At 41.6% G+C, this 14,467-nt stretch overlaps 2 protein-coding genes across 2 annotated transcripts; both read right to left on the bottom strand.

Moving 5' to 3' along the window:
* Window positions 1-45: 45 nt before the first annotated feature.
* Window positions 46-5,951, bottom strand: LOC146497773 (ras-related protein Rab-6B-like). Its single transcript, XM_085140530.1, has 8 exons — window positions 5,751-5,951; window positions 4,076-4,134; window positions 3,437-3,490; window positions 2,910-3,015; window positions 2,644-2,755; window positions 2,395-2,488; window positions 1,620-1,686; window positions 46-1,066 (listed from the first exon to the last, which is right to left on the bottom strand). The coding sequence occupies exons 1-8, from the start codon at window positions 5,818-5,820 to the stop codon at window positions 1,002-1,004; spliced, it is 627 nt and encodes a 208-aa protein (XP_084996656.1). The 5' UTR covers window positions 5,821-5,951; the 3' UTR covers window positions 46-1,001.
* Window positions 5,952-7,012: 1,061 nt separating this feature from the next.
* espnlb (espin like b) lies at window positions 7,013-14,068 on the bottom strand. Its single transcript, XM_085140429.1, has 5 exons — window positions 13,822-14,068; window positions 11,997-12,221; window positions 11,667-11,785; window positions 9,591-9,770; window positions 7,013-9,500 (listed from the first exon to the last, which is right to left on the bottom strand). Exons 1-5 carry the CDS (start codon window positions 14,066-14,068, stop codon window positions 7,899-7,901), a joined length of 2,373 nt encoding a protein of 790 aa, XP_084996555.1. The 3' UTR covers window positions 7,013-7,898.
* Window positions 14,069-14,467: the final 399 nt, after the last annotated feature.

The raw sequence follows: 14,467 nt of genomic DNA, 5'->3' as shown, positions 1-14,467 counted from the left end.
CAAATAGAAGAGTAGATAATTGTGGTACCAGGTAAATGTTGATGGTTAGGAGAGTGAAGCCCTTTAATCTGTAATTTATTAATCATTAAACATTATTACATTATTCATACTGGTGAACAAGGACCACTTCTACAGAGGGACGTTCACAACATACATATTACATTATTATATACAGTGCGGTGCATTACAGTGGATTGTTATATGTGTATTACCGGGATGGAGGGATGGGGAGACTGGAAGGACAGAAGGATAGCGGGAGGAGAGAAGGAAGAGGAGAGGACTTTTAGGAGGGTTAGGGAGTTGTGATAGTAAGTTGTCTCTTTATTACTTCTTTTTTAACCACAGTACAGTTTGTTCTATAAAAGTTAAACCCATAGAGAGATAGAGTGCCACATTTTCACAGCTACTGTTAGGTGATCCTACTGGAAGTTGTGGGAATATCAAATGAGATACGTCTTGTCATGAGATGCTATAGAGAGATGCTATAAAACATTCTAAGATAGTCAGCCTCCTTCCAGAGCACGGAGACCCTGTAGGGCAGGCCAAAGGTCAAAGATCAGATCAGCGTGCATGCGTGCTGCAGACATTCAGACATGTTCAGCTATTTAGAAAAATGGCCGACCCTCCTGCTATTTCTCCTTCTGTGTTTAGGCATCATTTTTGGTGCTTTCCCTTTTTATATATAAAAAATACAAAACATAACAGCGAAAAGAACTCCATTGGTTTCCTCATTTTTCTCCAAACTGGTTTTTTCAGTGTGTGTGTGTTCATTTTCATTGCAACAATTGTTTTCTTCCCTTTTCTCCTCCAGTCACTTACATATTGACAAAGTATACAATATTTTACAACTGAACAAGACTGAAAGATAACATTTGATTTGTCCAATCAGATACAAGGCCCACATCCTATATCCAATTGGAGAAGTCAACTGGAAGCTAACCAGTAGTAAGCAACACAACAAGCCTATGGTGTGAAGGGAGCTGTCCAAGTGCAGCTCTGCATTAACATGAGCACCCGCCCTCGGGCACAGCTGGTTCTGCTGGTTTGTCCAGCTTGATGTCAATCACTGGAAATTGACACGTTAAGGAAAAGTCACATGGCGAAGTAAACTACTTGGCCTAGACATGCCACAAATGATAGTCAAAGATTCCCGTAAGCTAATGTGGACTCAGGTCCTGTATGCTACAATTACTTGTTTCTATCTCCTTCCCCTCCATAGTTGTAGTTTTTTGTCTGATCCAATGTTATGCAGCTCCATCTGAGGCCCCAAAAACTTTGCCCCAAAGTAAAATGTTTCTTGGTTTGTAAGTTTCCATATAATAATTCCCATTTATTGATAAGAATCCCTCACCTTCCTTACACAACCATCCTCCATCACACACCCTCTTCTGCCGTCACTTCCCTGTCAGCCACTATGTGGTGCTGTGCCTGTGCATCCACATCATCTTCCTGGCTCTATGTGTTCCTCCTCCTCTATTAAGCATAAAAGGTTTAATGGCTGATTCCTCGGCACTCTATCTGTACGTGTGCCAGCAGCCACTAAGAGATTAAAAATAAGCTGCCTATTGCTGGGCTGTTTGGCTATCGGCATGGTGAGTCACGGCGGCTGTAAAGGATACTGCCTTCAGGATTTGCATCGTCCAGGCTTTCCATTCCAGGTAGGGCTGCTGCAACTCGACGAAACAGCTAGGAGGAGAACAAGAGGGAGGAGGTTAAAGAGCAGGAGGCAGCGGGCATGAAAAAATGGTAAAACTTAAAAATGGGGAGGGGGGGAGTGCATTACAAGATGTGTGAAAAATTATTTTTGGGAAGATGGGAGCTTTTTTTTGTATCATGTTACCCCTTGACTAATACTAGGCTTGATGTTTACTTAATGTCTATGCTGAAGGTGATGAAGGAAGTATTGAATAAAAGTAGCAATGCAACACAAAAAATGTCCACTAGCGCTTGTTGAAGCTGGCCTGATTTGAACTTTTATACTCTTGAGGAAGATTTACTTTAAAATTTTGAATTTCTCAAATATAACTACAGCAGTAAGATCAATCTATCTAAAGTTTGATATTTTCCAAAATTGTACTGGATGTTAAGTGGTATAGCTAGTAACATTAAATGTTAGTGCCTTTGATGTGTGCTTCAGTGCAGTAGTTGAGTAAATGTACTAGATAGATATTGGTAAACTAGCTTTTGTTTTTGCTTTTCATTCATCTTTAGCCAGCAAGAACTAAATATAGAATGCACATTTTACCAACATTGTCCATATTTAAACATTTGATTTATCCACACCGGGTGTGTGTGGTGGCGTGATCACCTTGGAGGGATTTGGGGATTGGTAGAGACTCTGAAATCAAGTGATGGCAAAAATGCTGTGAAATCTGGTAAAACTGCAGGGATCACCTGTTTGACATTGCAGCCTGTCTTGGCACTGGTCTCGATGAACATGACGTTCAGTTCTTTGGCTCTCTGCTCTCCTTCCTCGATCGTGATTTGCCTGCAGGAAAATCAAGCCAGACTCAGCATCTCGGGCTAATTTATTCGGCATTGACGTGTTGCTTCAAACAGCTTTTTTGCTCATTTAACGAACAAAACCTCCATGTCGAAGACTGTAGCTAAATGTTAGAGATGATTACGAGCCACCATCTTTACCTTTTCTCTTCCAGGTCTGTCTTGTTGCCTACTAGCATGATGATGACATCACTTCCTCTCTCTGTCCTGACATCGTCAATCCATTTGCAGGTCTGCTGGAATGAATTTACATCTGTGGAGCCCAGAGTTTCCTATTACATACAGCTTTTTTGTCTCAAAAACCCAACAGAAAACTATATGTTTTTTACTCAAGTGTTTGTCTGTTTAACACAGAAACACACAAGTGTATCACGTACATCATACACAGGCTACAGCTTTCCGCTTACTTGTAATGTCATAGACAACCACAGCCACCGTCGAGTCTCGTATGTAGCTTGGAATGAGGCTCCTGAAGCGCTCTTGTCCAGCTGTGTCCCACAGCTGCAGCCTTACCTGCATGTGTACACACACACACAGACACACACACACACGCCTTAGGCATAAACTGCCACACCACACATAGCCTATAAGTACGCTTCCAGGAGGATAAGCCAGTATCAGCTCCTGTGCAGGCTGGCAGAGCACAATAATATCCTGACAAAGAAAAAGTATTAATACTGGCTAAAGCAGATGATCCATGGGTAAGGCTCTGAGTTATTAGGGCCAGAAAAGTCAGCTTACCAAAGCTGTTACTACCAGAAATAACCATAACATAATCACATTAGTGTGTGACGGAAGGGAATAATTAAGCAAATCAAATCAAGGATTAGTCAAAGCAGAGAAGAAATTGGGCTGTTTCCTACTTAAAACCTCAAGTCATCTGCGCATGTATTTAGAAATGAGAATTTTAAAAATGTAGATCAAGGTTTCCTACTGTCCGGTCCTCCAGGTACATTGTCTTCGATAGGAAGTCAATTCCAATGGTCGCCTGTGGAGAGGAAAGAACAAAAGAGGGGGAGAAAATCATCAGCAAAAACCCAGACATTAAAATGTAAATGTTTCTCTGCACCATCTGTTGTCTCTAGCAGAGTGATTTTTGTTCAAATACACAAAGCTGTTAAGAAAGGGGAAAAAAAGGAGCCAACAAGCACAGAAATTGAATCTGACTAAAACACTAATTTAATTTGTGCTGCCCTCAGGGCCCAATCCTTCAGATTTGTTATGTACCAAACTTCTGAGAAAGGCGAAGGAGGAATGATATATTTTCTCTTCTTAAAGAAACTAATAGTGCTGCAATGCTGTTCCTAATCATGTTTGAATAAATGGCATGATTCAGATCAGGACATAATTTGTGAAAATCTAATATACTGACTGTTTTTGACCAAAAAGCACTCGCTGCAATGACGGTCCCATATTAACCTTCAACCTCCAAAAGAAAAATTGAATTTCTTTTACAATTATAAGCAATACCACCAATACCTCTTTCGTATAGATGCTAATCAGCAACGCCATCAATCAATGCTGCTTAATAATTTAAATTGTTTTTAGGTTCTGGATCTGTTCCAGATCTCACCTGATATGTGTTGTCGAAGCTGTCATACATGAATCTAGTGATGAGAGACGTTTTCCCCACTAAAACAGAGCACACACAGGTTGGTTTCAGGGTCCGGACACATCGATATATGATCTCAATCAACATAATGAAAATATGCTTCATTGATGTGACAACACCACAGTTATATATGAATATTTAACCAGTGCCAGTTATCAAGCCAGTAAAAATGAAAAGAAATTAAGGAGGGGGGAGAAAAAATCCATGACTCACTGGAACAAAATCTGCCCGGTAATTCACCAAAAATATGCCTAAATACAATAAGTAGTCTTCCCCCTCCCATCCTGTCTTTTATCCTTGAAAATAATGTGAGAGGTGACTGCAACGAAAACACAAACTGTGTCCAGAAATGTGACCACGGTAACAAAAAGACCGGCTGTTAATGCTCATTGGACTGATGCCAAAGGAGACTTGATCTCAGAGGATCAAGGTGAGCCTAGTGATCTCCATTTTTATTTACATCCCTCCCAGCAGCACCATTTTACATCAGATCCGCACATGAGTGAGGACAGGACTTTTTTCTTTCCAGAAGGGCCTCATGCACAGTACGCAGACAGCAGTACTCCTGAAGCCAGCGATGGGCAGTGGCCACACCAGGCCTCCTTTCAGCACCTTGGACAGCAACATTGCAGTACAGGCCACGCAAACACACCGTGAGGCTTTTTTCAGTCGACACACAGCTCTGTCTTAGACATGCAGCACACACACGCACACACACACTAAAGCATCACAATGTAAGACACAAACAGGCCAAGCTGCTGTAATATTAGGCCTAATTATGTGTTTTTCTAGTCTTTGCTCGTGCTTTTGATGGGATAAGAGCTCCTCTGCTGCCACTCTGGATGTCTGATGTCTGAACACGTATTCGGGCAGCTTTACAGCGCTAAACCATTATCGATCCGCTCCTCCTGAATTTGTGCCATCACATCAACGCACATACACAGCCGATAACACCCTGAATACACGGATTATTGAATTAAATAGCCCTGGTATATTATCGTGGCGCTGTCAAGCTCTCGTTTTTTTTCTTTTATTTGATTATTTATGGGACCGAATCGGAGACCGCGAGGTTTAGAGATGCTACAGACATCGCCAGCCTAGGGTGTGTCCCGAACTGACACATGGGGGACCGCTTATCTTCTTCTTCTTTAAAAAGAAAAAAATAATAGCCATCGAGTGGTGGGGAAATGTTAAACGCTGCCATATAACACAATAAAGGGTCGTTTGTGTCAGAAATAAGCGATGTATGGGGAAATATAGCGTTATTTGAAAAAGGTTGGGCATATTTGTTGGTCACTGCAGCACATCAAAACACCACAATTCCCAGCGCCTGCTTCCAATGATGGCACTTTGCGGCAAGTAAAAAAACAACAACAAAAAGCCCTCCAGGTGATATACAAGAATTTGCGTTTATATCAGAGCCATTTCTCTTTCTTTTTCTTAAAAGGTTAATCAAAATTTCCACAGCTACAAATTATGCCAGGGGCAACATGGGCGTCTAATATAGCAAAGCCACTAGAAACATCTTCTGGATTCACTTTAAACTTCCCAAAATGATCACGGATTGCATACATGGCCCTCGATACATGCGCATGTTTGATAAGGACGACCCAAACCCGCCCGAGCTCTGACTCACCGCTCTGCTCTCCCAAAAACACGAGTTTAAATTTCCTCAGGGGGTTCCCCAGGTCTCCTCCAGCGGACATGGTGGCAGATAAACAGCTCGACTTGGATTAATTTTATATGTTTTTATCGCTCGGTGTCTCGCCCGCTATGCCTGCGCAGGGGGATCCTCCTCTCCTCACAGAATGATGGGAATGCAGCTCAGCATCCTCCTGTCAATTTAGGAAGCTTGTGCGCCTGCGCGACCTCACCTATCTCAGTCCCTCACCTTTCTATTGGGCCTGAAGCTGTACTATGTTTTGTTTTTTTGTTTTTTCTTGGACATAAACTAATTAAAAACGCCCATGATTTTTAGTTTAAGGTAAATAAGAGAAACACCTAAGAGACGATTTTAAAAATACAGTTATTTAATAAATATTGTAATTTTTATTTATTCACCAGCCATATAAAACATTTAAATGTAACTTTAATGTATATTCAATATAATTTCCTAAAATGGGATGTTGGTATGAATGAAAATGCCCAGCAACACTACTAATGACTAGTTCTGAGTTCTAAGAAGTTAATGATCAGTTATCCTGTTTGAAACATCGTAACCAATTTAATCATTTTGTTAATTTTTGAAACAAAAACATGAGAAATTCGTTTGCCATGACTTCTCCCGTGAGAAGATTATAGTCTGTTGTCATTTATGATGCTAAACTTTACACATTTTGTGCATTTGCTCCATGCTCCTCTATTATAAAAAAATTAAATGCAATTCATTTACTCACAAGTAAGTATTTATATATCATAGTACAGTGTCTTACTGTTTCCACCCTGAACTGAGCACTCCTTCTCTGAGGTGTTCCTCTTTTCCTCCTGCCTGGCAGCTCCATATTTAACACCCTTTGTCCAGTATATCCACTGTTCCTCATTCTGCAAATGTCCAAACCACTCAACCTGAGCTGTCCCTCTGATGTACTCATTTCTGATCTTGTCCATCCTGCTCACTTCCAGTGGGAATCTCAACATCTTCTGTATGCTGACTCGTCATTCAAGCCAGATGTTTGTGCTGCTATGCTGTATTTTCCAAACGTGGTGCTGTGCGTTATGGTGAAACATCTTCACTCATCGGTCCTAAGATTATTGTTAAAGATACAACTCTGCAAACCTAAGCCATGCAGCCATGTTCTTTTTAAGGAGCGGCTTTCTCTTGACAACCCTTTCTGCAATTTGACCTTGGGCTGTATTTTCTCGAACATCCACTCCTGGGAAGACTGGCTGTTTGGAAAAGGCCTTAAACTAACACTTCCCAGATTGATGGGCAGCAACAGTTGCTATCCTAAGGTTACTGCTTATTTCTTTCCTCTTTGGCATTGTAATAACAAACACCTCAAAGCGCAATGTTCCAAAGCAGCAGACTGCCAAAACTTCTGCTTTTATAGAGGCGCTCACACTGGCTGATTATCAGTTAATTAAGTGTATTTGATTAGTAGCACGTGACTGCTACTTAACCTCTTATTTCCATTGAAGATGGTGATAGTGTACTACATTTCTCCTGCATCTTGGCTTAATGTTTACAGTCTAATGTGTCATGTTTTGTATTTCTCTATTAACTCCCAATACATAAAATCTTAGAACTGACAGGAGATGCACTTCCGTTCTAACATAACTGCGGTTTGAGAGGCACATGCATCTTTTGCATCTACATATTTTATCAGATCCTCCCTGCCTTTCAAACTCAGCACTTTCTGGTTTCTAACACAGTGTAGCCGACTTTTACACAGTGTGTGTTGTTAATAAGAGATGCTGTCAATTTACACAGCCGAGAACATATTGTTTTCATATGCTGGGACACATTTAACATGATCATCAAACTCCTTTCGATATGTATTTTTACTGCACTGTCCTTTTAAATAGAGTCCAAACAAATTGCAATGACCCCTCAAATTATCTAAACTGAAAACAGTATCTAAACTGTATGAAATGTTTGCTGTAACTTTGTCAGTGTAACAAAATGGGAAATCACTTTTTTTTTTTACATTATTTTCTAGCTACACAATAACTACATCTATTTATCAGTCACACCTTTTAATACAATGCATCAAATTTTATTAGTTCAACAAAACAAACACACCAACATCAACCTGTGCAAAAGCATCACGTTTAACAAACAGACTTAATGTTCAAAGTCAAACAACTCCGCCTCCTTCTCTTTCCAGAAAGCAAAACTGCGGTCGATATATTTACAAATGTCTTCATTGTGGAAGCAGGAGAAGTCTGTGTCACTGCAGCGCTCATCCGGAGTAGCACTTTGAACTATAACTTTGGGTACTAATTTGGAATCTGGCAGCAATGATGATGATGATGGTGGTGGACAGTGGCATGAATTTGAATCACCAAAGAAGTGAAATTTGATGTCCTCGAAGCCGTCGCTCCACTGTCGCCTCCCAGCCTGGATCTCCTGGAGGACAGCCTTATGGAAGTCCCGCACCTTCTCCCAGGGAAAACTGCCAACATGGTCAAAGACCTCAAAGCAAAGGAGGTGTCTCATCTTCCTCTCCTCAGCTGACAAATCCTGCTCTAAGATGTGAAAGTAACCCAGCATAAAGAGATCGAGGGTCAAGGTGTCGTGGCTCACTGCAACACCATCCACATCTGGAAGGAATTGTTCTGGGGAGTAAGTTACACAAAGTGGAGGATTTTGTGAAACGCTAAAGGAAGGTAAAGGTTGCACTTCTCTAAGTTCTAGTTTATTTCTCCAGAAGTTCAGTATTTTATCCACAGCACCTCGTTGTTGGCAGAATTGAAACATGGAGGGGATTTTCTGTTGGGGCTGTGCTTCTGTCACTCTTCCTGGCGCTGCAGCCTGTCCCTGCCTCTGCCTTGCTGCTCTCACTGTAATAGCATATGCAGATTTCTTCCAGTGGCTTAGGAACAGCACCACGATTCGCTCTTTTCTTAAGCTGGTCGTTTCCATTACAGGTGCAGCTGTTTTAGGAGTGTCAGGTTGGTCAACCTCACATTTGAAGTTTGTATTGACATCGCTGTTCTTTCCGCTTGAAGCTCCATTTACAGCCTGGTTCGTCAACCCCCCTCCTGCTTTTATAACCCCAGCAAAGGGATAAATGCCACCAATCTGACCCTCAAAGGTTGATCTGAGGTTTCTAACTGAGACTCCAGACTGCTGGATCTCCCTTTCCACCTTTTCCCTTTGTGCTCTTCTGTAGCTGTTGCTCTCCAAACGATGGCTAAAAGCAGATGCCATCCCTATGTGAGGTATCCTACATACACCGGAGGCCTCCACATGGGCTTGCACTAATCCCTGTCCCAGTTCAATTCCTGGGTTACCTTTTATCTTCTGTAAACCCTTCATCCCTTCCACCATGCCCTCCACTAACCCCATCTCACCATCTTTTTCTGTGATTTGAGTCAGATTAGCCACCAGGAGAGACATATTCTTGATAATCTCTGAGACACGGCTGCACCAGATTGGCAAAGTCAGCTGCATTTTCCCCTCAGAGTCCATCTGCTGCAGAACCTCTCTGTTGAGGGAAATGTTGACAATAGGATCAGGTAAAATTGCCCTCAGCTCCTCAGTCAGCCTGGTCAGCTCCAGCTCATACGCCTGGCAGCGTTTCTGATGTGAAACAGACTCAATCTGCTGCTGCAGGTACACCAGGTCATCCTCTGTTAGGAGCTCACCGAAGGGTCCCAAGACTGCGTTGTGGGCTTGGGAGTACTTCCAGCCGTCAACTGGCATGTAGCCATTAGCTATGTCCTGTTACAGGGAACAATATGGATTTTAAGCAAGTAGCTCAACGCTTTGGGAATTTTGCATACACAGTGCAGTATAAAAGCTGGACAGTACCTGTCTCCTCTGTTCCTCATCATCCTGCAGCCTGACCTGCAGCTGTCGCACCATCACCTGTCGTTTCCACTCGGCAATAGGATGGCCTGTTTCATCATGTGTCGGCACGAGGGAGTCAATGTCAGCCAGGATCACGTCGACAATCGGTAACTCCTCCGGCACCTCCCCACCGTCAAGCTTCTGTCACCGCGCAATAATGTGAGACAGAGGGAAAGTACTGAGCTCCAGCTCTGAAGATAAAATCCCTGAAATTAAATCCTCATAAACATTTTTCCTAATAAAGACAGTTTATTCTTTCACGATGATGTCAGACTCATCAGACTGCTGGTTTAGCTCACTGGGTTACACAGATAACTGATTTCTCGAAAGGCTATTGTAGAGGCAGAGATTTCAATTCACTGTTGTCATTTTCTGCGTATCTTCCCCCTCAGTTCTCAGCTTTTCTGTTATAATAAATATTTCTGTTATAATAAAGTCTAAAAACAATAATTGGCAAAATGTGTTTACTGAGGTCCTACACAGTTCGAAATAATATCATTCCCCTATAGACTCAGTCTGCGTTAGGGTTAGGTTAGACGATAGTCTGATTTTTTGAAGCCAGAGTCGCCCCCTGTTGGTCATTTGGAAGAATTCAGTTTAAGGCACTTCACTTTTCAGGTTACATTCTGGTAACGTCACACGGTGTTATGTAGTGGACATTGCTGTCATTTCCGTGGGAAGAAGATCATGATCTGTGAATAATATCCCAACATCCATTGGGATAGGCTCCAGCCCCCAACAATCCTAAATAGGAAGCAGAAGACAGAAGAGAATGGATGGATGGATGGATGGATGGAGGGATGGATGGATGATTAAAAAATGGATGAATGTGTCCATTCCAGGTTTCCATCAGCAGCACCAGGGAATCCACTTTTAGACTGGGTTATTGTGTAAATAGGGGGCGGTGCTCAACAATTTATTGTTATTTTTTGTGCTATATAAGAACAGGCTGGTTCTTATATAGCACCTTTCTACTCTATGTGAGCACTCAATATGTTTCATTCACCTAAGCACTTTATATATACATGGAACAGCCAGGTATCGAACCATCAACAGTCCAATTAGCAGATGGCCTGCTACAGTACGGTACAGTACGGTACACAGTGTTGGGAAGGTTACTTTTAAAATGTATTCCATTACAGAATACAGAATACACGCCCCAAAATGTATTCTGTAACGTATTCCGTTACGTTACTCAATGAGAGTAACGTATTCTGAATACTTTGGATTACTTAATATATTATCATGCTGTTTACAACTACGTGAATGTACTATTGTTGTGATTTATTACTGTTACTGAAGGTCCGCGGCTCCGAACCGTAGTAAAGGGACCTCTGGCTAATATGTCGGGCTCGTAGCCGAAAAATAGCTTTACTTTGTTGTCTGGGTCAACTTTGCTAGCGAGAGACAGAGAGAGGCGTTGAAAGGCTGCTCCAACGGAACTTATTGTTTCAGAGGAAAACACGAACACGGTGTACAGTCAAGTTTTAATAGCTTAATTACAACTGGGCTCGTCAGGCACTCTCCTTGGCTGCAGTGGTTATTATTATATTTACATGCTTCCAGCTCCCGTTTTTGCTCGATGACAGCTCGTACTTTTCCTTTTTCTCCCTCCTCGCTCACAGACACATAACGTGTATGGCAGTCCATTCTCCCTGCAGCACGGACTGCGCTGCCTATGATGCTACATTAGCTTAGCACAACAACAACAAAAGGCGCTCTCTCACCCAGGAAACACGCAGAGAGAGCGGCACCCTGTAACCATGGCAACCGTAACGCTGCCGCCTGTAACAACAGAACGTAGCTGTCAAACAAAACCCAAACAGTCCTGACCCTTGACAATATGAAACAGGGAAGTACCGCCGTGTAATCCATTTATTTCAACAAAGTAACTGTATTCCAAATACCACCTTTTTAAACGGTAACTGTAACGGAATACAGTTACTCATATTTTGTATTTTAAATACGTAACGGCGGTACATGTATTCCGTTACTCCCCAACACTGACGGTACATAACAATGCACCAGCCAGCTCACCGCTTGTCCAGTGAAGACCGCAGTGAAGCCGGCATGCTTCAGAGACTTAACAGACTTCATCTGAGAGAATGGCGTGAGGTCCCTCTCTGGAGGCCTCAGATGATTGAATGATGTCACCACTGTAAACAAGTAAACAAACATTATATATACTTACATATATATCTGTATGTGAAATCCTGTGTTACCTACAGATATCTAGTGTGATCATGAGTATAAGAAAAGAACAGGAACAAGGCTGTCAGTTACACATGAAATGGCTGCATTTTCATATTCTTACATTACTTTAACAAATACATAAATAAATGTAAATATGCTGGATGTGTTAGTCACCTGATGAGGCCACCTGCACATGCTGGATGGAGCCTGTGGTGTGGTGTTTTGAAGTGACAGCAGGGGTCAGAGAGGAAGAGGTCACAGGAAGAGGGGTCGGGTGGCGAGGCAGGGGGGGCACCTCCTTCACTGGCTGCTGGGGACATGCACACAGCGGGGATGAGCAGTGCTTTAAGGGGCAGTTCAACACATGTAGCAAAAGGCTTTTACAATAAATCTGTTTTGCTTTTTATTTAAATAAACAAACTCAAACTCATGGCGCCTTGAGGCAAAGGTTGTTGTGATTTGGCAATATATAAATTGAACTGAAATGAATAGGTATTTCAATTTGCCACAGTAGTTGAACACAAATGCTTCTTTTCAGTTATGTCTACAACACTCTGCAGCAATTAGTGACTTTATTAGTCAGTGACTGCTCTTAAAAACACTGCACGTTTGTTCTGAGGTAAAAACTTTCATTTTAGGCTCTACACGGACGACTGGTCACCTTGCTGTTCTCCATGTTGATTGTGCTCATTCACTCCATGCAGAATCTTCTCTTTCTGAAAATGACAAGGGTAGATACAGAAAGGTAAAACCAGCAAAAGAGGATCCCCACCAGTGCAGAAATGTGACACAGACCACACAACAGCAAATAGCTCCCAACTAATCTGCTAAAACACCACGACCGTCTAAAGCACAAACACACACACAGGCACACACATATGCGCACACATTCACAGTTAATGTAAAGATGCAGGCCGCACTCGTAGAACTTGGAAGAATAGGCGGTGAAACTGGAAACTGATCAGCGAATGTAGCGTAGCCCACACAGAGTGCAGGAGAAAGCATGTTAGAGTTGGGAGAGACATGATATCCTGCTTCATGCCATCCAATACGCTAAATACTACACAGATAATTACAATGTTTGTACCCTTTTGAAAGCAACGAGTGGCTTTTACAGCCTAGTAGCTAAGGGTTTTATAAAATACTTGTGAAAAATGTAGACAGCCTGTTGTTATTGGTATTTCTATCCTCTAAAAGCTGTTTGCATATGCACCACATTTCGTGCCTTTTCTAAAAACAATATATCGATTCCTTTAATACTGACATTGTATTGCAACTTTCACCAGTTTATAAGTGATTGCTGTATATCTTTCAACCCACTTATAAAAAAGCAAACAAAACACAAGAAATTCTCAATTTAGGATTTCTCATCTAAGGTTAAATACAGTCAGTGGAGAAAAATATATATGTTCAAAAAGGTGTCACACTCTTATTATGAACTCTCTATTTTCCTGTTGTATTAATCAGCCTTTGTTTTTCAGAATGTATGTTTTACCTACCATATAGTCCTGGCAGTCCAATAATCCGACACAAGATGAAAGTTGGATGAAAATTTGCTTTTTTTTTTTTTTTAAATAAATAAATATTAGAAAATAGAATAATGACACAGAGAACCCAGAAACTGATGGTTGTCTTTTCACTCAGTACCTGCCAATAAATAGAAAGACCAAGGAACAACATCACCTGGACTAAAAACACAGATGGGGGTCCTTCTTGGTGTGCATAATTAAAGCAGTGGGATAGGGTGACCTGGACCTGGAAGTAGCCTATAGACTGATGGCTCTATGAATGTACAGTTGTCCTCAGAAGTTACTCGTCATGGGCATGAATGTTATGGTAATTTGGGATTATAATTAAAACAAGAAAAACAAGAATTGGCTGCACAAGTGTGAATTTCTTTTTAATGGTCTCTAGCCCACATAGGGTTAAAAGTATATAAATCTATACATCCCTTAGCAAATTGCACCTGAGCCAGACACTCAACAAGCTTCTGACATACTTCTGGCTGCATATTTGACTACTCTTCTTAGCAGAACTGGCAGAGTTGATTTAGCTTCCTGGCACTGACCCAGAACAGTCCTCAAATTTTCAGTATAGTCCTTCTTCATTTTTTCAGCCACTTTATCCAGTGTACAAGCACCACTGGCAGCGAAACAGCCCCAGAGCATGATGCTACCACCATGCTTGTCGGCTGGTACAGTGTTCTTAGGTTTGAACACCTCACCTTTATTACTCCAAACATACATCTTGTCATTGTGGCCAAATAGCTCAATATTTGGTTCGTCGGACCCTGAAACATTTTTCTTCAGCTACCTGCTACCAGTTCATGTATAAATGTGGGAAGGTGCAAATTTCTGTCAAGCACCCTCTCAGTCCATCAGGATGTAAAACTTGTTTCACTGTGGACAGTTACACTGGCTTTCCAGCAGTTTCCAGTTCATGGTAGATTTGAACTTTGGTGGTTCCTGAATTGATCAAGTCTCTGTGTATGTTTAGTTGTGCTTACCACCTTTTCTTTGTTGGTTCATCCTGCCTATCAAACAGTGCTTTACATTTTTCAGAGATTCAACTAAATAAATGGGAGCAAACTGTGTCTTTTTGTGACAGGCTGTTAGTAACAAAGTGCCTAAATATTCAAAACTGCT

The sequence above is a fragment of the Neolamprologus multifasciatus genome, chromosome 18 (genome assembly GCF_963576455.1).
Source record: "Neolamprologus multifasciatus chromosome 18, fNeoMul1.2, whole genome shotgun sequence".
NCBI classification, from domain to species: Eukaryota; Metazoa; Chordata; class Actinopteri; order Cichliformes; family Cichlidae; genus Neolamprologus; species Neolamprologus multifasciatus.
This window is presented reverse-complemented; position numbering and strand designations above follow the sequence as displayed.

Coding starts and splice junctions, on each gene's coding strand:
- LOC146497773 (XM_085140530.1), bottom strand. CDS start 5,820: ATGTCCGCTGGAGGAGACCTGGGGAACCCCCTGAGGAAATTTAAACTC. Junction 3,016..3,436: donor TGTACCTGGAGGACCGGACA/GTAGGAAACCTT, acceptor GTACACATGCAG/GTAAGGCTGCAGCTGTGGGA. Junction 1,067..1,619: donor CGATGCAAATCCTGAAGGCA/GTATCCTTTACA, acceptor GTCAATTTCCAG/TGATTGACATCAAGCTGGAC.
- espnlb (XM_085140429.1), bottom strand. CDS start 14,068: ATGTATGTTTGGAGTAATAAAGGTGAGGTGTTCAAACCTAAGAACACT. Junction 12,222..13,821: donor AGTCAAATATGCAGCCAGAA/GTATGTCAGAAG, acceptor TTAAATAAAAAG/CAAAACAGATTTATTGTAAA. Junction 11,786..11,996: donor TGTGCAGGTGGCCTCATCAG/GTGACTAACACA, acceptor ACTTGTTTACAG/TGGTGACATCATTCAATCAT.